This window comes from Xyrauchen texanus, chromosome 43 (assembly GCF_025860055.1).
Source record: "Xyrauchen texanus isolate HMW12.3.18 chromosome 43, RBS_HiC_50CHRs, whole genome shotgun sequence".
Classification (NCBI taxonomy): domain Eukaryota; kingdom Metazoa; phylum Chordata; class Actinopteri; order Cypriniformes; family Catostomidae; genus Xyrauchen; species Xyrauchen texanus.
In genome coordinates, this window is record NC_068318.1 from 9,888,762 (window position 1) to 9,914,155 (window position 25,394).

Below are 25,394 nucleotides of genomic sequence, written 5' to 3' on the forward strand. Positions count from 1 at the left end.
GCATTGGTGCTAAAAAAGCTTCCTACCTTTGCTAATAAGTGAAAAAGAGAGAAAGAAATATGAAATTGTAAAACGGGTCCATTCTTTCTGACTAGAATCACTTGAACGGACATCACATCGTATTTACGATTTCCAAGCTCTAAGTACGAACTACCCAGGAGGACTTAAGTGAACTAAAAAAAAACATAGGAACAAGAACATAAATGAACCAACTTTATATTTGGTGTCTTTAACTACTACTGTATGTACTTAAGCATTTGATACAATGTACTTATTATGTACATGTGTTTTGTTGCATTGTATTTACATTCAAATAACCTGTATTTAATTACTGTAGTTACACTTAACCTTACCCCTAAACTTAACCCTAACCTAAACAAACCCTACTCCAAAACCTACCCCTACAGCACATCAACCTCAGTAGCAGCAAATGTGAATCTTGTGAGAATATTGTCAGAACAAATGAAAATCAAATTGTGTCCAGGGATAATGAGATTAAATCTACTTGATAAGATGGAAGATGACACTATAAATCTAAAGGTTTGATGGAGAGAGTAGAAATTATTCTTCTACAGAATGAAGAAAAAGGAATGCAGAAGAGGAATGGACGGGTGTTATGTTTCACTGGCCCACTTAATTAGCCAATTAAGGGCTGTTGGAAAAGGGCAAATGATGCAATCAATTCAAGAGCCACATCACATGACCGAAAGAACATGAAAAATATAATGAAAGAAAAGTGTGATTGGTGGCAATTGACATAGATGATATTAAAAGCAAAAGATGAATAAAGAGAGATATAGAGATGGAATGGAGTACAAAAAAATCCTTTCACAACAGTCCAGAATATGTTGAGCACATGACCCATGCTCTGGAGGAGATGTCACATGACCTGTCTACGAACACCACTGAGCCACAAATAAAAGCTTGCCACTACACTGCCATTCAATGTGATTTCCAACTTGTCAATTTACTCCAATTACTAAGGACTGCACAGAATTTCCAATGGATTTGAATGTTCAGTGATGCTTGCTAAATTGGAAGACCAGATTATTTTTAATTCCTGTTTACCCCTGTCTTCCATTGGTTGTACAACAGTCACGCCCCAAACACACCACAGATCAAGCCATTGTTGCTGTGTTGAGATGGACGGGACACGCCACACAGTAAATAAAGAAAAACGTTTAGGTGATACCTCCAAGTGGCTTACTTAAAGAGTTGACGCTGTATATTAAGGTGTGATACACACACAGTGGATACTTTTAATTACTTTGTTTTTAAGGTTTAATTTATAACACTATACAAATCACATTCGGAAAGGAATATCAGCCATATTGTGAGCCAAACTGGAGCCCATGTGACCTGGCAGGATATCTATATGAACACAGATAAAGATTTACGACAAAGACTGTTTATACAGTCCTACAGTGTACTATATAAACACAAAAATAGCTACAGTAGAGTCACCGTACAGCTCTGTGCGTTATAACACAAAGCCAAATCAAGATTACACAACATCTATTTATAGGTGCAATCCATTTTGAACATACACGCACACCCAGCGGGGGCACAGCAGCTTAAAGGCAAACTGCTGTCAATATCCTTTTGCCATTTGCCAAATGACAATTAAGCTAGACATTACATAATGCCTGTGGCCAACAGATATAACATACTCAAAATGTTACTAAAAGAGTACAGTAAGGGGAGTGTGCCCTTTTAATGCTTTCTCATTTTTTTTTTTGTGATTTAGATTTTAGTGTGTTCCCATTTTTTTTTAATCTCTTTTAAGCAAAAATTAATTTCAATGATGCTATATAAATAAATGTAAACAAACTCCTACCTCACTTCCTGGAATAGCGATTTAACACTTCCTGAACATGCCAAAAAGTGTCCCCATTGAGTCACTCCACTATGTCAGGTTCCTAAAACCCTCACTTGTCAATGTGAAAGGCACAGTTTGACAATTTACTGCATGGGTCAACAGTAAAGAAACTTTTAGTGAGTAGAGAAATCAGATGATGAGCGTTATGAACTATCTACCATAATGAAAGCAACCACTATCCAAGGTCAGGATGTGAGTGGAGACCTTTACCACCTGTCTAACACACACATATAGAAATTATATAATAGGGAAGGGTATTGGCAAACACCTCATGAAATGAATCATGATACAGGTCAAGATTCAAAATATTGCAATTGTATCAGCACAGCCCAAATAGGAAGCTCAGCAGAAATGGAATGCCTGTCTTTAAAGACTTCAACTGCAAACTCCAAGTATATTATGAATTAAACATTTCCTAGTTTCAACACATTTTCCATGATTAGAAGTTTGATATTTATTAAGATACTACACAGCGCCGCATCATCTGGCTCAACTATAAAGGACATAAGAGATAATGTGTATCCCAGGCCTTGTTTCTGTATGTGAATGTCTGACTTTGCCATACACAAGGATGAATCGTTCATCCTGCTTAAGTTGGGGAGTCTCCACCAACTGTCTCACTTTGAGTGAGCATGTCTGGATGGTGGGGTTCAGCCTGCATTCAGGACACCATGTTTTATTCATCTGCTTTCAAGCACAAGACTACAGTCTCCACCTAAAAGCACAATTTAATATCAGTTGTCATACACAACTTTATTTCTTCATTGCATTCTACACACTTTGGCTTTCTTCGTCTTATTCTAATTCCTCTATAGCAGACCCTCTTTACCCATCATGTGTCTTTGCAAAATAGTCGCCATATGAGTTGTACGTTTGCACCTACACCTCTTGTGATCATTCTTTGCATTTTTACTTCAATTCACACCATCTCTCATGTAATACAAGTGATCTACCACCTACTTACATTGCTACCAAGACTAAAGCCCATGCAATAACCTACAGGGATGATGTGTTTTCCGTAAAAACACTAAATAGACTAGCGTGTGCACATGCAAGGCACTTGCAAGTACACTTGAACTACCAGCGGATTCCAGCATGAATAAGCATAGCCCCTTTTCAAAGATTAATTACCCTCTCTTTCTATAATTGATGCTCTGTTTATGTGGAAGAGAGGAGCCACTAAATAATGCATTTGCAACCAGCAGCTCAGCTGACAAACTTGGCAGCTACGCAAACTCAGCACGAACTGCGAGGCAGACTGACCCTCTGCTAACACCATGTAGGCCACAGGCCAGCAAGCTGAGAAGAGAAGAGAATGGAAAAGGGTCTAAGAAGAAGGTAGCTACAGTGACTTCACTGTATCTGAAGAAGCTGAAAAATAGGTCAGTTCGAGATCAGACCATAATCGGACATTTCTGACTAGACTCTGTCTGACCTGAAGCAAGTCTCGGAGGAAGATCAGATTGGTCTGTTGCTCAGCCTTCAAGTTGAAGTAGTTTAATGTCAGACTAAGTAGACTAGAGAGATCAACTATTGGGATAGAGGCCAGCCGTAACCAGACCAATCCTAAATGGAAACAGGTCTTGAAAAAGACCAAAAAGAACCGAAGGACTTTAGGTCAAAAAGTGCTAAGCTACTGTTTGATAAATCAATGTTTCCTAATCCTAGTCTTTGAATCCCTGTGTCTGAATATATCTACTTCCCAACTTTATAGTATGTATAATAGGTGGTATAACCGTATCCTCAGTATTCAAAAACCATTAAGCTGAAAATACCCAGTATACCTTCTGCATTTGGCGAGATTCTGAAGTGTGCATCCACTGGACACTTTACCAACCCATAATGCCTCAGGAGCTTAGACACTGTCAGAATTAAAAAAGAAAATGGCAAAGAAAAAATGTAAATGCTATATCAAGCTGAAGCTGTTCCTGGTTGATAAATTGTACTTTTTTAACAAAAACAGAATAAATTATCTTTGCATTTGTTGTTAAATGTTCATATATTCAGGGACAAGGCCCACGTGGATGAAGTATGTCTGAGAATGTATTCATAATACACACCTAAATAACATGCTTTATTAATGGCCGAGAAGTAAGTTATTCTTCGAATGCATAATTACTCTCATACCTGCATCCATAATGTTCTGTGTTTTGCAGTGGCAAATTCTCAGGGCCAGCAAAGCCTTCTATGCTGGCCTAACATGCCAAATAAATACATATTTTTCATCCTTTCATTCTCAATCACTTTTTTACATATGTATTTTAATAATAATTAAACTACAAACAAATAGAGAAAAACGCAAAGTTTATCCAGTCAGAATTTATTCCTTGATGCTTACAAGCAAAGTGTGACAACTGATGCCCGAAGCAGCACATGAGTCTGAGCTCCACCCCCTCAGGCCTTCAGAATTTCCACTGAATCCCTCAACAGTGCAAATGAATGGGCAACAAATGTCAGATTGTCAGATTTGTCAGCCAATTAGACTGATTTATTTGTTCTTGGTGGGTGTGACCTTTAGGATATGTTCCGGTCGAGGCCTTCTAGCTAGCCTTGAGTTACACAATCACGCTTTAAGTGATGTATGTTATTTGAAAGCGAAGAGCGCAAGATCGTCATCACTGTCGCTATCGCCATTGAGGAAAGATCCTTATGGATTTAAAAACACAAGATGTTCAGCATGACCGTGTGATTGATTAATTTATTAACCAGGAAAGGAGGACTGATTTTCACTTCAAGCAAGTTGGTAAGTGCTTTTTGCATTGTTATAGCAACATCAGGAGTTTTCTAAGTGTAAATTAGGCTGCCTGAGCATTAAGTGTCCGATCAAGTTTTGAAGAAAAGTGTTGCTGCGTTCCACTCAACTCGGAAAGTCGGATTTACAACTTCCAACTAGGAAAAGTGCAATGGAATGCATCTTTAAGTCAGAATTACAACTTGCAGGCTCCTGCAGATATTCTCAACTCAACTGAGATGCAGGGGCATGATGTCACACAAACATGTCGACACTCAGGGAGATATACAAAGTAAGTGATAAACATTCACTTTATTAAGTAACATCGATAAATGAGTTTGTTTCCACATTACATGATATTAAAGCTTGTTTAACAAACGCCTGCAGAAACAGGTGTATAAAACTTTATATTCTCTTTTGATAATCGTACACCTGAAGCACAAATGTTAGCGCTGCAGCGTTGTTTATCAGTTGGGTTGCTAGGAGACATCTCTAATGAGAGTCAAACACCTGCTAAACTAACGGGAGAGTTGCAGATCCGAATATTGGTTAATGGAATGCTTTTATGGTCGAAGATATCAAGTAGGAATATCCCATATCCAACTTGAATGAAACGCAGCATAACCGTGTACCATGACAAAACGAAAATTACTTCAAGCAACATTTAAATCGCAAATATTATTAGATCGATTTTTCCAGATATTATAGACCTCCTTGGTCTTATGTTATGATTTTTGAATATCTGTTCAGGAGATGTTCATTTCACAAAACAGTCATGCTGCAGTTAAAATAATGCTTGCTTGAGAATTAAGTGAAGTTTCAAGTTCTAGCTTTCGTGCGTGGACGTGTTATTAAAATGCCAATTGGTATTATTAGTTAGCTGCGACATAATCTATGATGGCCAAAGACATGGGGTGTCTTATTCATTGTGAAACTGTGTTTTCTTAATGGCATGAAACACACTGAAGGCCTAGACTTTAAATGCACGGCCCACCACTGGTGTTTTGGGTACTCAGGGTTGGGAAACAACAGCTGCATCTCAGTTCACGCACTTTCAGAGTATGTACTGCATTTTATTAATAGAGTACTTATTGCCCATTAACAAAGTGTATTTTTTAGGTAGGCAGGTGAGTAGTATGAATATAATCACAGACTACTTCATCTGGAATCTTGTGTATTGTCCCATGACCCGAATATATGAGGTTGCAACAACAAATTCGAAAATAAGCAGCACAATTTAACCACAAGGAACAACTTTCTTGGTGTATACAACACAGTTGAAAAGAGCCAGCCAACTCATTGTTTTCCTGTGTATTTGTTTTTTAATTCAACATTTTGAATCTGACAGTTTCTCTGCTCTTGACACATTATGTATAGTGTCCAGAGCATCGCCATTTCAGAATTTTTCTGGATAGTACGTCATCTGGGTGTTTCTCGTCAACTGTTTTATGAATACTGCAGATTCCGACACATTATTGATATGGCATTCTATTTTTCTTTATGGTAGGGAAGTATGCATATTCTGACATGGGGACTGTAATATATTACGTTGATATCCATAATTACATAAGTGGTTTTAAAAAAGTGACATCACAAAACATCCGTATGTTTTGAGCAGGAACAAAGCATTACATCTTAATTTCCAGAGGTAAGAATGCCTTCCTCTCAAACATTTCCATGAAACTGAAAAAGAGGAAGGCACAAATGAAAGAAAAGAAAGAAAGAATTCTGCAAAGAATGGCAGGAAGAAATCAATAATAAACAAAGAATTATTGGACAAATTCTTTTTTTCTTTCTTCCACAAGGATTCCCAAGAGTCAGGACATGTTTTCAGGGTTTGCTGGGAGTTACAGTGTCTTGTATATGGAACCATATTTAGGTTCTGCCAACATTGGGGACAGTCGTCCTGAAAAGCCCTTGTGACGCAAGATCCCTTAGGAGATCTGTGTGAACCTAACTTGCACAAAACGTAACTTGGGTTTCGAATGTAACGGTGAGATTGTGTGTGTGGTGGGAGAAGGGTGCTTCCGCAGGACGTGCACAGTACCTTTTTCCTGACCATTGTTTAGAGTCGTTTATTCTGATTGGCAACAATGGTCAAAAATGGCATTTTGTTTTTCTTCGGGGAGGCTGATTATAAAACGTGTAGCTAGCTTGATGAAAGCTGAGAGGGGGAGAAGCTGATGGTGGGTGAGTTGGTGGATTGACTCTTGATCACTCCCTTGTTAAGAGGGAGGCAGGGAGGGTCCATTTCCTCTTCCCTTAAACACTACATCACCCACTAGGCACATGTTGGGGAATCAGGGCTCTCTAGGGTTTGTTAGAACACATTAAAGACCAAAGAATGGTTTAATGATATTTAATTGTACAATATATCATTGTGGAAACTGCACGTATTGTGTAACACCGTGTTGTAAACAGGCATAACACAATAAAGTGACAAGCATGAAAATGTTATGTCTTCCATGTTAGTCTGGGTATAAATGTGAGTCCTAAACAGCCACAGTGAAATCTCATTGGTCCAAATAACTTTATATTAAAAATCAAATTGTCGCTGGAAACTTGTCAGCAAGGTTAGGACATGAGTCCCACATTTTAAACCCATGAAAAAAAAAAAATGGTGCCTGACTATGTTTAGCTAGATCCGTGATTCTCAACTGGGCATACGCGAGCAGGTTGTGGTACACGGAAATAATTGGATTTGACTTTGTTTAACCTATAAAATTAAAAGTATGACCGGGATTGTTGCTGGATACAAATATAAATTTGAACAATCTCAATTTCGACTCTTAAAATGCTTTTAATATGCAAAGTTCAGCACTGTGATCCTTTCACTGCATGTTCACAATGTAAAATTCTTGTAAATAGTACAAATTATGCATGCAATCAGTAAGCATGTAGGCCTAAAAATACATTGTAAAATGAATATTTCAAAATGTAACAAGCTAGATGGCTGGGTTTGTTGTTTTTGTTGAATAAATGTCATAAATGGCACCTTCATCTTCTCATTTTGTACATCAGGGATTTAATATTAATAATAACATTAACTTGTATTTAGCCTTTGATACATACACTATTCATAATATAATTGTGTTGATATTCCTGACGATATATAAAATTAAGCAATATTGTGAATATTGCAATGCTATTAACATTCTTTTTGTTTGGCAATTAAGTTTCATAAAGAGCCCATCAATAGACTAATTTCACGATCCTTCAGGGCTGTTCAATTAATTAATAAGCCATAAAAATGGCGATATGTTGTGTTTGCTTCAGAACAAACTGTTAACACGGTGATCTGTGCACAAGTGGGGCTCATGTTTTAAGCACTTTTAGAGCAGTACACATGCATTGTGAAAGTAAAGTACTGCAGGGTAAAGCGTTTGCGCAATTCTAAACATTAGTAACCGTTATAAGTTCTAATACAAATTAGAGTTGTCAATCGATAAAAAACTGTAATCAAATTAATTACAGTTCAAACCAATTAAATCATATAATTAATTGCTTATATCATTATTTGCTGAGAAAGGCCTCCCAGATAAAAAATAATTCATATAAAAAGTTAATAATAATTTAAGTATTTATAAATATACTACGTAGGGCCTATAATAAATATATAATATAAATTTATGGCAGATGAATAGGGGAGAGGATCTGCAGCTTAAATTTCTTCTGAGCTCACATCTCTGATGACTTCACATGATCCTTCCACACAGAGGCCATAGAAAAGAAGGTGCACCAGCGGCTCTTCTTCCTGAGACAACTGAGGAAGTTTGGGATGAGTCATAACATCTACACGTGCATTCTACTGCTCTCAACCAGAATGTGCTGTAGAGGGTAGGACGAACATCCCAGCATATCATTGGAGGTGAGCTTCCCTCCCTCCAGGACATCTATACCAGGCGATGTGTAAGGAAAGCACGGAGGATCATCAGAGACTCCAGCCATCCAAGCCACAGACTGCTCTCACTGCTACCATCTGGCAGACGGTACCACAGCAGAGCCTGCACCAGCAGGCTGCGTGACAGCTTTTTCCTTCAGGCAACCAGAATGCTGAACTGCTAACAACACCATACCCTATGACCTTAACACTACATTTACTGAATTTCACTGGACTCAATATCTATATTACATCTATTATTATTAATATCTACCCCTTCATGCACATCTGAGAATTAATGGCAAAACATATGCCACACATCAATGCACGTTATGTATGCTACAGTTCAAGTCAGAAGTTTACATACACCTTAGCCAAATACATTTAAAGTCAGTTTTTCACAATTCCTGACATTTAATCGTAGAAAACATTCCCTGTCTTCGGTCAGTTAGAATCACTATTTTAAGAATGTGAAATGTCTGAATATTTGTAGAGAGAATTATTTATTTCAGCTTTTATTTCTTTCATCACATTCCCAGTGGGTCAGAAGTTTACATACACTTTGTTAGTATTTGGTAGCATTGCCTTTAAATTGATTAACATAAGGCAAGTGTTTTGGGTAGCCTTCCACAAGCTTCTCACAATAAAAGTTGCAAAAGTTGCTGGAATTTTGTCCCATTCCTCCAGACAGAACTGGTGTAACTGAGTCAGGTTTGTAGGCCTCCTTGCTCGCACATGCTTTTTCAGTTCTGCCTAGAATTTTTTTTTAATGGATTGAGGTCAGGGCTTTGTGATGTCCACTCCAATACCTTGACTTTGTTGTCCTTAAACCATTTTGCCACAGCTTTAGAGGTATGCGTGGGGTCATTGTCCATTTGGAAGACCCATTTGTGACCAAGCTTTAACTTCATTGCTGGTGTCTTGAGATGTTGCTTCAATATTTCCACATAATTTTCCTTCGTCATGATGCCATCTATTTTGTGAAGTGCTGCAGTCCCTCCTGTAGCAAAGCACCCCCACAACATGATTCTACCACCCCCATGCTTTATGGTTGGGATGGTGGTCTTTGGCTTGCAAGCTTCACCCTTTTTCCTCCAAACATAACGATGGTTATTATGGCCAAACAGTTCAATTTTGGTTTCATTAGACAAGAGGACATTTCTGCAAAAAGAAAGATCTTGGTCCTCATGTGCACTTGCAAACTGTAGTCTGGCTTTTTTACTGCAGTTTTGGAGCAGTGGATTCTTCCTTGCTGAGCAGCGTTTTAGGTTATGTCAATACAGGACTTGTTTTACTGTTGATATAGATATTTGTTTACCCGTTTACTCCATCTTCACAAGGTCCTTTGCTGTAGTTCTGGGATTGATTTGCACTTTTCGCACCAAACTACATTCATCTCTAGGAGACAGAATGCGTCTCCTTCCTGAGTGATATGATGGTTGTGTGGTCCCATGGTGTTTATACTTGCATACTATTGTTTGTACAGATGAACGTTGTAACTTCAGTCATTTGGAAATTGCTCCAAAAGATGAACCAGACATGTGGAGGTCCATAAATCTTTTTTCTGAGGTCTTGGCTGTTGTTTTTTTTCTTCCCATGATGTCAAGCAAAGAGGCACAGAGTTTGAAAGGAAGGCCTTGAAATACATCTACAGGTACACCTCCAATTCAGTGCACCTCGTATCAGAAGCTAATTGGCTAATTGTCAAAAGGCTTGACATAATTTTCTTAAATTTTTCTCCAAACGTGGGATAGCATTATAGAAAAAGAGGAGAAGAAAGCGCTTCACTAGAAGCGGAGCATTGTAAATGACACTGTTCTTTCAGTGTCAAAATAAAAGCTCCAGATGAAGGTGAAATACAACCTAAATATTTTCAAAACATAAGTGGAGAAGTTTTTGAATGCTCTATTTAACGTGTTAATTCAGTGAGATTAATTTTGCCAAAAATAATGCGTTAAAAAAAGTATGCAATTTATATCACTTCCTCGGACCGTAATAAGGAAGAGTCCTGAGAAATGCAAGCTTGTAGTACCACCTGTTTACTCCAGAGGGCAGTAAGCGAAATTTCAGCTGAATGAGCAGTTTATACAGTGAAGAAAACACTTCAGTAGACAACAACACAAACATGCGTTACGTTCTTGCATTCAAAACACTTGAAGGAGCGCAAATGCGAACTAAGGGATCTCAAGATGTGTTTAAAGATTGAGTATTAAACTATATTTAACGTGACACAGTGACCTAAACATTTTATGTTTATGATGCAACGCACCAGAGAAGCATGTCTGACGCAGGGTGTGGCTGGACTTCCAAAATTTGGAAGTTACCCATAAATATTTAATCACGAATAAAATGAAAGAAATTTCCTTCAAAAGTATTTATTACCTCACTAATTATTTTCTTGTAGAGAGATTTCATTGTGATGTCGATATATTCTGTACATTTTGTGGTCTGCAGGCGGAAACATTTTTTCATTTATTTTGGAGTTGTCCCTACTCGACTTGTTTTTGGTCTGATTTCTGCAAGATTGTTAGAGATCATATTATTCCCAGCTTTCAACTTTGTTTTGAAAATGGTTTATTTGTTTTTTTTATTTAGCTATGACATGTCTCTTCATAAGGAATATTATTTGATTAATATTCTGCTTTCGTTGGCAAAGTTTAGTATTCATAAATATAAATATGGTGGTTATAAAACATTAGTTTTCATTTTTTAATTCAGAGGTTCAGCAACACCTAAGAACAATTTCCAATTTGAGTAACAAGAAAGCTGTAAAGGGTATTGAAATATGTAAACAATTTGATATTTTTATTTAAACTGTTTATTTATTTATTTTCCTTTTTGTTGTTGTTTGTTTTAATATACCTCTTGGCTCTAGATGTAAAAGTTTTGTAAGCATTAATAAAAAAAATAAAAAATGTCTGACGCAGGTGTAAACTGACGGGTCCTTAAACAAGCCCTCATAATAAATCTCCAACTGATTGACAAATTCACTTGTGTAATGGATTGCTGTGAACTGAATGCCAATGATTGACTTATGATCAATAATATGGTAGTAAACAATATATTTGTATTCTAAAGCAGCTTTTTGTCTTATTAATGATGAACTCTTCTGCCACAAGAATTTAAATATATATATAATTTTTTAAATAAAGATAACTATGTATTAATTATATGTTGATATAAATATGTATAATCATTATATATTGAGTTATTGTAATATGAGGGTCTTTCTCAGCAAATGTGTGTATATGCGATTAATCGCGATTAATTAATCTGGACACCATGTAATTAATTTGATTAAAATTTGTAATCGATTGACAGCCCTACTCTTTTATTAAGCTACAACGTATATAAAATATAAATATAAAAGTGCATATCAATGAAAATGATTACATTTAATTTCATTCATAATCCTGACCCGCTAATCATCTGATAAAAACAAAACAAAACAAAAAAACACTTTTGAGCCATTTCAGAGCAAATACATAATTTACCAAGATATATATAAAATATAGAGATATTGTCAGGCCCTATTTGTTATTCATCTTTAGTTTTGTTTCGATGAAGAGGTACTTGAGCTTTACTGGGGGTACTGTGGGGGTACTTAGGCAAAAAATATTAGGAATCACTCAGCTACTCGAGATAACGTTACTTTGGTAAAATACTTCAACCACCAAGCATATGCACCATCTAATAAGGTCAGGAGAAACGTATGAATGCATGCAATATGTTACAACTTTGACTTGTCACAGAAAAGTTGGCAAGGATTAAAAACAATGTAGTTGATCAGGAAACGTAAGATGTATTCAAATAATGCTGCAATGCAAGTAACTGCCTAATAAAGCCTGACTACAAAGAGACAATTATTAATGAACCATCAGACACATTCATCTACATTAAAAAACATGCATACATTCAACACAAACATACAAATGCACTCAACAATACGCTTTCTTCATTCAATGACAAAAGTTCAAACAAGACATGATAGGATCACATTTATTTCCTCAGTGCAGATATACCAGAATATAAATATATTATCCACAAAATCTTTCTAAAACATGACATCATTACAAAATTTGCAGTAAAGTACACCAGTACCTCAGCTTCAACCCTAAAACACACTGGACAATTTGTTGATTTCCAAAAAAATATGGAAGAACAGTTCGGTTTCCTTTCAGCCAAGCAACTTCCAAAACATTGTTAATTACCAAGACATTGCAGTGTTTTCACATCCTTTTGTAAAACAAATTTCACTTAAGATAAGAAAAAGAAATGAAATAAAATGTTGGACATTTTAAGCTGAAAGGCATAAAATGATTCTCTCCAGTTAATCAAATTAAAATCAGAACCACTAAAGAGGGCAAGATCATGAGCAATTCATTATAGAGCCTGGCTCAGCAATTTAACGGATTGCTAAAACATACACGAATAAATTCAATAAAGATGCCAAGTACAATCAAGGCGAGGTTGCAGAGGGGTGTGTGAGTGTGTGTGTGCACGCCCAGAGGGGTGTGTGTTCCTTAGGGAGAGAACACACTCTGTTCCAGCTTTGTCCTCCATTTTCTGTGATAGCAGAGGCCCGGTTGGGTCCTGCGTCCTAACATGGCACAGCAGAGAGCAAGTCATCATGGGAGATTAGTTCCCATGAGAGCACTAGCCCTTGACTTTGATTTCAAGAACAGAACCATTTTCCCACAGGAAAGGAAAAAAAAGCTTTGGCATCACACAGAGAACAAAAAACACACAAAACAAGCTCTCTGGCATCGAAATGTCCTGAAAGTTAAATTACATTGAAATCATTCCACTACTTTTACCCAAGACGTACAGTACCATTGTATATGTTGCAAAACACGCAATGCCAACAGTTGTTTGGGCAGCGGTATAGTTTTAAAATCCATGTCTTTTATTCCTCGGACAAAAAAACTAAACAGCAAAACACATTTGTCGAAAACAAAAATTGATATACAATCCCATTGACTACATCCTTCAGTTAAAAAGAGGTATGTAGAAATAGACAAAATCTACAGTGATTGAAAACAGATATGCAAGCTTCAATATCCAGAATTTTACAAACCCACATTTTTTTTTACATTATTAATTTTTTTAACAGAAACTGGATTCCCACTCTTTTTGACCAATGAATATCCATGAGTTTCCATGACCTTTACAATCATTTGTGATTAATGGATACAGATTGTTTAAGCTCAAATCAAATTCAGACCAATTTGTGAACCTGTTTGACTGATTAACTACATCATTTTCACTACATCATTTTCACTATTTCATCAAGCCAATGAAATATCTTACAAAAGAACATCACTAGAAAAATGTACATTCGAATTTTCATGATTTTTAAGATTTTATTCATTTCCAACATTTTAAAATTCCCTAATAATTTCAGGTTTTTCATGAATGTGAGAACTTCAGAAAAGGACTATCAAATGGTACGGATAATCTGGTCTCCAAAATCTTGTGTAAAAAACAAAAACCCAAATGGTTAATAAAAAAATAAATAAAGTGAGAGGCAGCTCCTCAGAATTGGGGGTGTTTAACGCTTTCCCCGCCAGCGTTTTTAAAAAAAGTTGCCAGCCACCGCCAGGGTTTTTGACGATTTTTGCTAAACTTTAATGGCCCGCAGAATATTTTCTTCCATGAATATATGAAGATGCTATATATCAAAATAAAGATATGAGCCTCTGCTTTTAGGCAAAAAAAAAAAACGATTTTATTTAATCTTCATTTGTTCTTTTTTTATTGCCACTTGAACAGAGGTAGGTTTTGTCAAAAACAACATTTCGAACAAAAAGCTGAGAAAAAGGCATTTTTATCAAACAAGTGCTTTAGTATTAGTATGGTGTTCCACTTCACGTCTGAGACGATCGCAGTCTGTTTCTTTGATCAAAGAGTTGTGTACTCTTTCAAAACATGCGCGCGGGTCTTCCTTACCGTATACCATCTAAAACACGGATACCCGGAAAATTCCGTGTTTGGCGGGGAAGCGTTTTTCATAAAACCCGGAAAATTCCGTGTTTGGCGGGGAAAGAGTTAATTTAATCTCAATCCTTTCTAGGTGAATAAAAGAAATGTTTCACAGATGAGAAGGATTCTAAATGCTGATGCTTCAGGAGAATTACAGAGACCAAACAGCAATCAAGACGAATGCAAAAAACAAGTTCTCAGAATAGACATGCGCCTTTGTTCGGTTTAAAGTACATACGCACACTCGTGGTCATGCGCGATCAAAGTGGTGGAGGGGTAAATGGCTCAACAGTGATACACAAATTCTTTCAGCACTGGTTCAAAAACAGCACATAGCCAGAGGCCACCAGATCAAGATCTACATTTCAACACACATCTGGGAAATTTGGATAAAATAAAAGCCCTTTTTCTACTGTGTGTGATATGTTTTCTCTAGAAAAATAAAGTATTGCACAGCACCCTGCCATGACATCACAGTTCAGAAGCAGTCTCAACTATATTTAACTTTTACCCAACACATCACCTACGAAAGGCTTTTCCTGACACTTCATAAGTTACATTTTGTCACATCACAGTAATACAATTACGAAAGAAAGCCCATAGACAATCCATGCATAAACTGAAGTGATGTGGAATACAAAATAAATACATTTCTGATCAAAAATGTATTTTGGTTATACCAAATGCCATACCAAAAACTGGACTTTAAGATAAGCCACAATACATAACCATATCCAACGAAAAACTCTCTATTAAAGAGAAGGTAAAATTCATACCCAGAAATAAACTTTAGATTACATACAAAGAGAAAATGGGTGTTTTCTTAGATTTTGTTAATAATCAAACACTCCATTAAACAACATGTGTTTTCAGTCTTATTACTCGAACAATTTAGTAGATCCTCTATTATTTAAAAAAAATTAAAAAAAGATTATTAAATCAGAGTGCGCCCATAAATATATTTTTTTTTACTTTGGTCAACTATGTAGACCAGGTTATCTGCATAAGAACCCATTTTTAACAGTACCATCCAAATAAGGGAATTCATGATCACAGTCATAGCATGAAAAAGGACAAAAAACATGATTTTAAATGCCCAATTTTCTTGGCACTTCCACACATGAATTATGTACAGAATCAGCGATTGAGGTTTCTTAAGTGTGTCACAAAGATAAATAATACAGCGCAATAAAAAGTAGTTCATTGTTGTATTTATTTTGCAAAGACTTCTTTAAAGGTTGTCTAAACATGCAAGACTCTCGAGAAACTTTAACCTCTGTGTTCTGCCATCACCGTTTCAGTAGCTTTCAAACTGACCTGCATTTTAGTAATTAATTACCCTAATACAACCGGGGTTGGACAGTTTTCTCTGGTTATTGTCCACATAAGCACCTTTTCCATTGCAGTGTCGTTCATCTTCATTGCCCGCCAATGTAATTAACAGCTGTTATGGTCATGTGTGGTGTGCTAACTACATGAAGTAATATTTTAAGTGTGATGTTCTTTGAGTAATGCGTTAGGACAGATGTTCCCCTCCCCTCTTTAACCATTCATCCCACCACTAAAATTTGCATTCTGTGAAAGCAAACCAAGTATGGCAATGGAGCGCCACAGGATAACTCACGGTAGAGTGCAAGTCAAAGAGTCATTATAGCAGGCATTGCAATGTCCAATAGGCATTACAACCAAATTGAAATTAATTGTCAAACCAGATCCTCCAAGTAATTAAATAAATCTTTCAGAAGGATTTGAAGGGTGGTGAGCCAATAGAGTTGATGCAGGGGGTAAGGGAAGAAAGTTAATCTCCAGTACAATCAAGGGTTAGAAAGGAGTCAGGGAGAACAGGCCGTCTGTTTGCAGTTGTATTAATGCATCTTTTGGGGATGATGTCCTCCTTATATGAGAGGCATGGTTATGTAATCCCTCCATGACATTAAATAATCAGCAAATGGGAAGACCATGTAATTGCTGCGTTGTTGAAGGGCTTGGGTAGAATTCTGCTTTTTGGAACAGCTCTTGTGAAAAATTCCACTCTGACTACTGAAGGTCAAGAATCATTGCTGGTCCAGAGACGAAAAGCACAACGAATCTAGCAAAAACACCACTGAGGAGTAGGGTCATGATCAGATTATCCTCAAATTTGGTATTGAAAGCATAAAAATTTACAGAGTCTGAAACCAGGTCAGACCCCGGAAACGCTTTCAATCTTTGCAGAGTTATTGAAGTCTATGTCTAAAAGATAATTTTAACACCTAGTAAGTAATATTTAAGGTTTTAAATGTGTACCTACATTTAAACAGTTGTGAGCCAGTTAGCTGGAGAAACAGAGGCTATATGTTCTCACTGTGCTGACCACATAACTACAAGTCAATGGTCCACAAAGACTGGCAAAGTCACCACAAAGCCTACAGATCAGCTAGTTAAGGCTGCTGAAAGTCATAAGCTTTCTCCTTTAAGCTGTGGTCTTTTAAGCAGACAAATCAACTCCTCCAGCATTGCTTTTTTTCTCACCAATGTAAAGTAAGCTTTTTTTGCATAAAGACACTGAAATCTAAAAACTACATAATCATAATTCTCTAATACAGTTTGATTCTTCTCCTTTTCTCATTACTCATTTTCTCCTTTTCTTACTGTCACTGTATAAAAATCTGCTGAGAATGGTATATCAGCTAACACTAATGAGAGCAGCCCACTCTCACATAACGTTCCTCTTAACTTCTAATGACCAGGGTCAGGGGTCAACTTCACCCTCCAAGATAATATCCCAACTACACAAAGAAACAGACCATTGTGGTCTTGCCTAGTTCAAAACGCCCTAACAGGGACCAAACTGGGACTGTGCACAGATGCCCAGATACAAATCTTTAGCATCAGCTTTTAGCTTGACAAGACAATTGCCATCAACACCAAATTGACTCTCCTTGACAACAGAAGGTGCTACACATGGTATGCAGGATGGGGAGGGGATGCTAGATCTCCTAGGGGCTTCTTGGTGTTGGTACGTTGCAGACATAGAAGGCAGAGGCGCTTGAGGCCTTTGCGGAAGGCGCTGTTGGACAGGCTGTAGATGAGGCAGTTGCAAAAACTATTGCTAATGGCCAGCCAAGTGGTCAGAAACGAGGCAATAGCATGACTGTATATCCCTGCGCTCTCCAGTAGAAAATAGATGATGTAGGGTAGCCAAAGCATGTAGAACACACTGGTGATGCGGAAGAGCACGCTAGCGTAACGTTTGTCTGTGCAGGCTTGCTCACCTGGTTCAGACTCTTGTGGGCCAAAGCGAGCTCTACGCTCACTGATCTGCCGTGTGTGCTGCCGACATATGCGAAAGATATGGGCATAGGTGAAACAAACGGTGAAAGCAGCTGGTGCATAGAGGGCAGCCACAATAAAGGCGGTGAAGAGGGGCTGGGTGTCCCAAGAGGAACACCACCTAAACACATCACCATGATATCCTGGTTTGCCCCAACCAAAAAAAGAGGGCAAAAAGATGAGTGCCGAGTATAGCCAAATAAGGGCGATGCAGGTGCGAAGACGGCAGGGTGTGACCAGAGCTGCATAGGAAAGAGGACGGGTGATTGCAACATAACGGTCAACACTAACACATGCCAGAGAGGCCATGGAGACGCTCTTCAACACGCTGACCATGTAGCTAAAAACCATGCAGGTGAGTTCCTCATTCAAGCCCTCCAGGTGGTACAGCAGAGACAGGGAAGGGATGAGACAGCTGACCCCAACCAGGAAGTCTGCGTATGCCATTGTCTGTATGAAGGAACTGGTGGTATGATGGCTGAGAAGTGGGGCACAGTGGAAAACAAAGATAACGACAAGGTTTCCTGAGATGATGAGCACTGTCAAGAAAAAAATAACAGCTACTTCCATCAGGCAGGTCTCGAAGATCTGAGAGTAGCCAATGTCCAGCAAGCAGAAGGGTTCTGTGCTTTGGTTCAGCTCAGTTGCATTCATTTTGTTCAGGGTGCGCTTGGACGCACAATTAGGGTGCTAGTTCCTTGGGGGCCTAGCTCAGCAAAGGCTTCCCATAGTACATTTGCCCCTGATAGACCCAAGGTATATGTCCATGCGAGGTTCCTGCCATATTAGCAGCAACATGAGCGGCTAGTGCTCCGTGTACACAGCAATCCTTTCACGAACACACACACACACAGACAGCGACAGTATCCTGGAGAGTCACTTACTGCGTAAAACACTGAATCATACACGCAGTGACTGCTGTGTGGACAGGTGGCGAGTCAAGATTAAAGTCTGGATCGAACTCCAGCAGAACAGGACATCCACACACCCCCTCCACTCCCAGCGCCCCACCTTTCCGGGGAGAACCACAGCTGTGTGTGAACAGGGCTGGCAGCTGCTGACACAGGATGTGCACAGTGAAAAAAGGAGAGGAAGCTGAGTCCTTGCCACTCTTATCACAGAAGTCCCAGCCACACCTAAACAAAATTAAGTCAGGAGCCTGGAACAAGAACAAAATCAGCACTGGAGAATCCTCAAAAGAACAAAGTAAAATTCAGTCAATTCCTGGAAATCTCAAAGAGGATGAAATCCACAGTCTGATATCTTCACAGAAACTTCAGTTGGCATTCAGACTGAAAGTAGGGAATCTCCTCAGCACATGCCGAGCTCCCAGATCCCTCACATCAATGCAGAGGAAGTGTGTGTGATCGAGGATAAAGGAAGAGCCAGGGGTGATTGGCATTTCAAACGGAGAAGGGGGCTCTCCAGAGAGGAGCCAGCATCTAGAATGTAAATGAAGGACAGAGAGGTATGGTGCAGAAAGCAGCACCTCTCTCTCTCTCTTCCATTGCAATGATGCATCCGTGCTCTTTCCTTCCTTCCCTCCCTCCCTCTCTCTTCTGCAGCAGAAGCAGTAAAACTCCTCCCACCCACGACTTCAGCCAGTGAACAGATGTAAGAGCATGAGCAAAGAGACATCCCCTTACCTTCCATATACTCCATCAGCTGAAATACTAGCTGAAAAATGCTTTGCCTTCAGCTTTTTACAGACTCAGTCACTTAAACACTATTTCTACATTAAAGCTCCAATTGCTTGCTCTCTAGCACTTGGTCTATCCTTTTCCCTCTATTCTGACCCTTATTCCAATGCAACTTCCCTCCCACGCAGTCTCTCGCTCTCCCGCTCACATGCGGACACATGGAGAAAATAGCAGGAGGTCAGAATGTTGCGCCCTGGAAATATGTCTTATTGCCAGAAATATTTTCTATTTCTTATAACATTCATTGAAACATTTCATGACATCATACTTCGTAGAGGAGCCACAAAACTAGTCATAAAAAATGTAAAAGTAAAAATGCACTCCACTGGTTTTTACCATCACAAGACCTTTGACACACATCAAGAAGATGTTTATTAACGTCTCCTAGTTCCTTAAGGCAATTCAAAATTGTTTTAAAAGCTTTTCGTTGGGCTTGTGCATTTGTTTCATGCATCCTTATGTTATCAGATAATGCCTGAATCAGGTCAAAATATTGGGACTTTAGAGATCGGCATGAAGCCAGAATATGCACACGTGGGCAACAGAAATACTAAGGTCACTGTGGTATGATTTGTGCCAGTCTGGTTTTGGTAAATGTTCTGCAATACTGATTCACTGAACTCTTAAAGGCTGTTCACAATGAACATAGTCTTACATTCTGTCTGCACTAAGTTTTAATTGTTGCTCTACTTAAACAAATGTGCTAAACGGACGTCTTTGACCAGTAAGTCATGGTCTTCCTACATCTGCTGTTAATTTTTATAGGCAGCATGAATGATCAATGTTAGTTTTAAAACAATTGACATATCAGATGAAACTGGTGGTGTGATAGGCATTTTAACATGTGTACAAATGTATACTAGAGCATAGGAGTTAAAAGCCTATGTCTGTTTTGTAATAAAAGAGTGACCTGTGTGAATGCCTCATTAGTGTTTCTCAAAATACAAACGTACCTGTTTCCATTTTATAGCCTTTGTCTATTTATCAGTCCCTATTCTCTGCCAACATGGTTCAACTAAAACCATAAGACACCTTCAGATTCCTTTCATACCATCTCTGAAAAGAATCCGCAAATACATGAACGCACACAAACTCCCCACTTTCACGCATCTCCTCAGCCTGGCACACAAGGAAGGTGGGGAGCGGACAACATTGGGATCATCCATTAGGAGGGAGACAATGAGGATGAGAGGAACAAATAAAGAGGAAGGGCTGAATGAATGCAAGACAGACAGAGACTTAAAAAGTACAGTTTGTTCAATATTTCGTACTTTTGCTAATCGGCATGTTGATCATTTAACCAGCAAAGACAGAAAATACACACAACATGAACATGCACATTGCAAATAGTGAACGATTCATTGGTACATGTTATTCCAAAGAAAGGTTTGTCTTTGCTCACCAAGTCCATTATTCTCAATAAGAATGAAAAAAATAAAAATCTAATTTCAATTGGAAATACATCACAGAATGAAGGGTTTTAAAGGGGTCATATAATGCCATTTTTGTACTTTAATATGAATCTTTAGGGTCTAAATGAAAACTTTGTAATATACTTTTATTAAAAATTCTCCTTAGTATTTTAAGAAAACACTAATTTTACCTGCTCAAAAACAGCTCTGTTTTCAGCACGTCGTTTCAGTGCGTATGACTTTAAATGATAATGAGCTTTGGTCACCCCGCCCCTCCGTTCTGGAGTTATTCTCCGTATAACTGTTTTTTTGACATTACTTCTTAATCAGTAACATACAAGTAAACCAGGTGTAACTTAGTGTTACCATGTTAACTGTAACACCTGCGTTCACAGTTTTTAATAACACAATAACTATAACGCGTTGTTCATTATAAACGTGGGATTATGAATTATATTGAGAACGTCGTAACGTTATGGAAAACATGCCGTAATGTACCCTGAGTTTAAACATTAGCCATATTCATTGTGAAGCGTGCAAGCGATTTGCAAAGATTAATATAAAGGTTAATAAAATGTTACACTTACTTCTTCTGGAGGTGCAGAGGGAATATAAATAGTTGGTACCGAATCTTTTTTCAGCAGCAGCTTCTTAGCAAAACCAGCTTTATACTGACCCTCGTTTATAAAGCAGTCTGGTGAAAAATGATTCGCGCAAACATGAACGCATTGACGTTGCTCGTGGGGAATATTCCCATCGTAAACAAAACTCAGCCACTGCGTCTTCAGCGGTTCAGATTTAGGAACATCAAAATGACTGCTGTGTTCGTTATTACACCGAAGAACAGAACACCACAATCGCTTAGGTGCCATTCTGCTCCAGTGTATCAACAATGATGATGGACTATGATTGACAGCTCGCTCACGAGCAAGGGCGGGTCTGTGTTGAAACACTGCTGTCAATCAACAATCCTGGGAGGGGCGTCCGACCGTGTGACGTCATTTGAGGCAGGGGAAAATATATAAGGAGATTATAACAAAAACACTGGATGGATTTTTATCATAATAGGATGGTTGTGTACAGGCACAGCCAACGCACATTTCAGTACAATCAACTTGAAAAAGTGCATGTACCATTATATGACCCCTTTAAACCCAAAATGAAAAAAAGATTTAGTTATTTAATTTTTCAAATTAAATATGGCATCTACTAGGGATGGGCGATATGACATGTGTGACAGAAGCAAGTAATTGTCGCGTATTAGATGGAAATGATGTCCAGCGATGTCATTGGCTGTAGTGAAAGTCGTAAGAATTCAAACAAGTGCAGTCACACGATACCATACGAATTGGCAAATTTAGAAAAGTCGTACGAATCCTGAGGATTTCGCCATGAGTGTGTGTTGTGCCCACCCCTAGCATCCACTCTGAATAAGGTCTATATGAGAAGATAAGATACAGGCCATCCCAGTAAGTGATGGGAAGGAGTTAGACGAGTTCGGCCTGACTCAGCTGCTCGGTGAAAACAACAGTGCACGCAAAGAGCACATACTCATCCAATCATAAAGCGAGACAGCAGCTTATACATCAGCAGTCAGCCAAACTCTCAGCTCCACAGCCCTGGACATCACTGCTGTGGCACAGACCTGCAGGAATCCTGGCATTTAGACCACCCAGAGTCTTTCTCCATGAACCTTGCACAATCCCCTGGGTCTAGACCATTCAGCATGACATTAATCCCGCAGAGCACTGATGCTATTTTTATACAGAATTATATGCTATAATAACTGGTGATAATAAAATATCTTCTTGAACATTAGTAAAGATGAATCCCCATATTTATTCAAAAAGTCAATTAATGAGGTTAACCAGTTTTTGTGTGTGTGTGTGTGTGTGTGTGTTCTTATACAGATATACATATATATTATGAAGATAATATTCTATACAAGTATTAGGACTGTGAATTGATTAAGAACATACACACGCGGTGTATATATACAAATATACTGTATATACGTTTAACAAACCAAATAGCTTTCAACTGTGTTTGATATAATGGCAAGTGATTTTCTAGTACCAAATTAGCATGATTACTCAAGGATAAGGTGTTGGAGTGATGGCTGCTGGAAATGGGGCCAGTCTAGATTTGATGAAAAATAGTGTTGGTGCAGTAATGTCCTGACAATATATTGTGATCAGTTGAATGCCACTTTGGTGAATTAATGTACCAATGTACGTACGATACGTACCATACATACGTACCATACATACATACATACATACAGAGAGAGAGAGAGAGCTGTTGATTTAAGACATTAATTCACTGTGATTAATTATAAAAAAATTAACGAATTAAAATGTTTTTTTTTACTTAATCATGTCCCTGGAACATAAGGAATATTCCTACCTATCCAAGCTTCAAGTACCACCAGATTTCAGCAGGGGGCAGTAAGCGAAACTCCAGATGTTAGTCAACGCGCTGCTGTTTTGACAACAATGCGATCTTAGAAAAGCTCTCATTATAAATCAAATTGATGAATTCAGTTGCAAAATGGATTAATGTGGACTGTAGGCCAATGGCTTGTATTCAATAATATGGAAATAATTAATATATTGACTTACAAATCTACTTTTTGAATTGTCTTATCGATGCTTTACTCATTTGCCACAATCATGTAATGCATTTTATTTATTGGAATTGTAGTATTTGAAGCATCCTAATAATGCAGCATTTATGATACTGAATACTAGTGAGACGCTCCAAACGCGACCAACTGAGGCATGCACATGTAAATTCAGCGACAAATAAAAATAGCGAAGATAGAACAAAAGTACCGTGAGAACTGGACACATTGACGAACTCAATGCAAAACAGATTACTGTCAACTTTGGCTTGTTCAATTAAATGAAAATAAAACAAACAATATATTTAGTTCTTATGCCATATTTTGTATAGTCTAATCAAGGCTTTATTCATCTGCAACAATAATGCAATTTATTTCAAACTGAATTTTAGAAACTCTATTATATACAGTATTTATTATAGGCCCTACATATAACATTTATAAATATTCAAATTATTATGCATTTTTATATGAAATGTCTTTATTTGGGGGCCTTTCTCAGCAAATAACGATGAATGTGATTAATTGCAATTTATTTGATTAATTAATCGGCATGTCATGTAATTAATTAGATTGAAATTTTCAATCGATCGACAGCCCTAATATATACAGTGTATATATACATACACAACAGTTAGGTCCGGTCCTCGAATCTGATTGGACAAGAGATGTTTCATGAGTACTGATGGTCTCACACCATCAGCACTTGGACGCTGTGTTCATACCATTCTAAACTAAAGTTTAAGAGCAGTGCAGATGTGTTAAAAGCTACTGTATATCAGACTCTTTACATTCATTTTGGGACATTACATATTTTAGCCAGCAGGTGGAGGCAAAACATAATTTTTGAGTGTAATATGAGCCAGTTTATGTGATGTGAAGTGAGTCAGCGTCATTCAGTGTTTATATTCAACAGCACTAAGTGTCAGTGATCGCTCGTATTACTACTACACAACTAAAACTAGGAAATAGCTTTAAATGGCTTTAAACTAACAACTTCAGCATTAAGGCTCATCACAGCTGAGAGACACAACAGACTGATTAATTACAAAAACTCAAGGCACTTACATCTTACCAGAGTTTCTACATTGGAGAGGATAAAATGGTGGTGGAGACTGTGGTTTCTATAGTGAAAGACTTGTGCGCACCAGCTACTGTGAAATAGGGAGGGATACCCGTTTGGACGGATATTTTTCCACTGAGAAAATAGGATGCACTTCATCAAAATTACATCATCTTCAGAAAGCTGACTAACAGACTACAGCATCATAAACAGGTGATCGCACATGCTCCATATCTCTCACTCTCTCTCTTTCTCTGTCTGTTACTCTCGCTCGCTCTCTCTGTCTGTCACACACACACACACACACACACAGTACACACGTTTCTCCAATAACATGTTAGAAACAGCCCAAACTATGTTACTAGTAGTTCTTCAAACGCAATAAGTGTGCTAACAGCATGTCGTTGCATATTCTTTCCTTCCCCTTTCTAGCAAAGCCACTATGTCTCTGGTCATTGTGTCCAGACTCATGCTATCTTGGGAGCATCCTACAAAAACTTGCATTATTCTGAATATGCCGTCTTGGACTTAAACTGACACCTAAGTGTGTGGATGCCGTGTCATTAGAAACACAAGAGTTCTCAGTGACAGATGCCATTGTAGAAATTCACTATTCACAACCAGCCATGAGTAATTTAATCCATGAGTGAAAGTTTCCAATAACAGATTTAGCGAGTAGTATGTGGCTGGTCATGAGATTCTAAAATGGTAGCCCCATGAGGGGTAAAACTTTTTAAATGAGAAAAAATAAATTGTGAGTACACCTTTAAGACAATGTCAAGTTAAAAATAGTCTAAAAATAAATAAATACA

General features: G+C 38.0%; 2 protein-coding genes across 3 annotated transcripts in view; both read right to left on the minus strand.

Moving 5' to 3' along the window:
- Positions 1-25,394, minus strand: part of LOC127635635 (rab GTPase-activating protein 1-like) — a 129,532-nt gene that overhangs the window by 48,185 nt on the left and 55,953 nt on the right. The gene's annotated exons all lie outside the window — the stretch shown is intronic.
- On the minus strand, positions 12,485-19,268 carry LOC127635636 (probable G-protein coupled receptor 21). Its single transcript, XM_052115800.1, has one exon. The coding sequence runs from the start codon at positions 18,436-18,438 to the stop codon at positions 17,410-17,412; it is 1,029 nt and encodes a 342-aa protein (XP_051971760.1). The 5' UTR covers positions 18,439-19,268; the 3' UTR covers positions 12,485-17,409.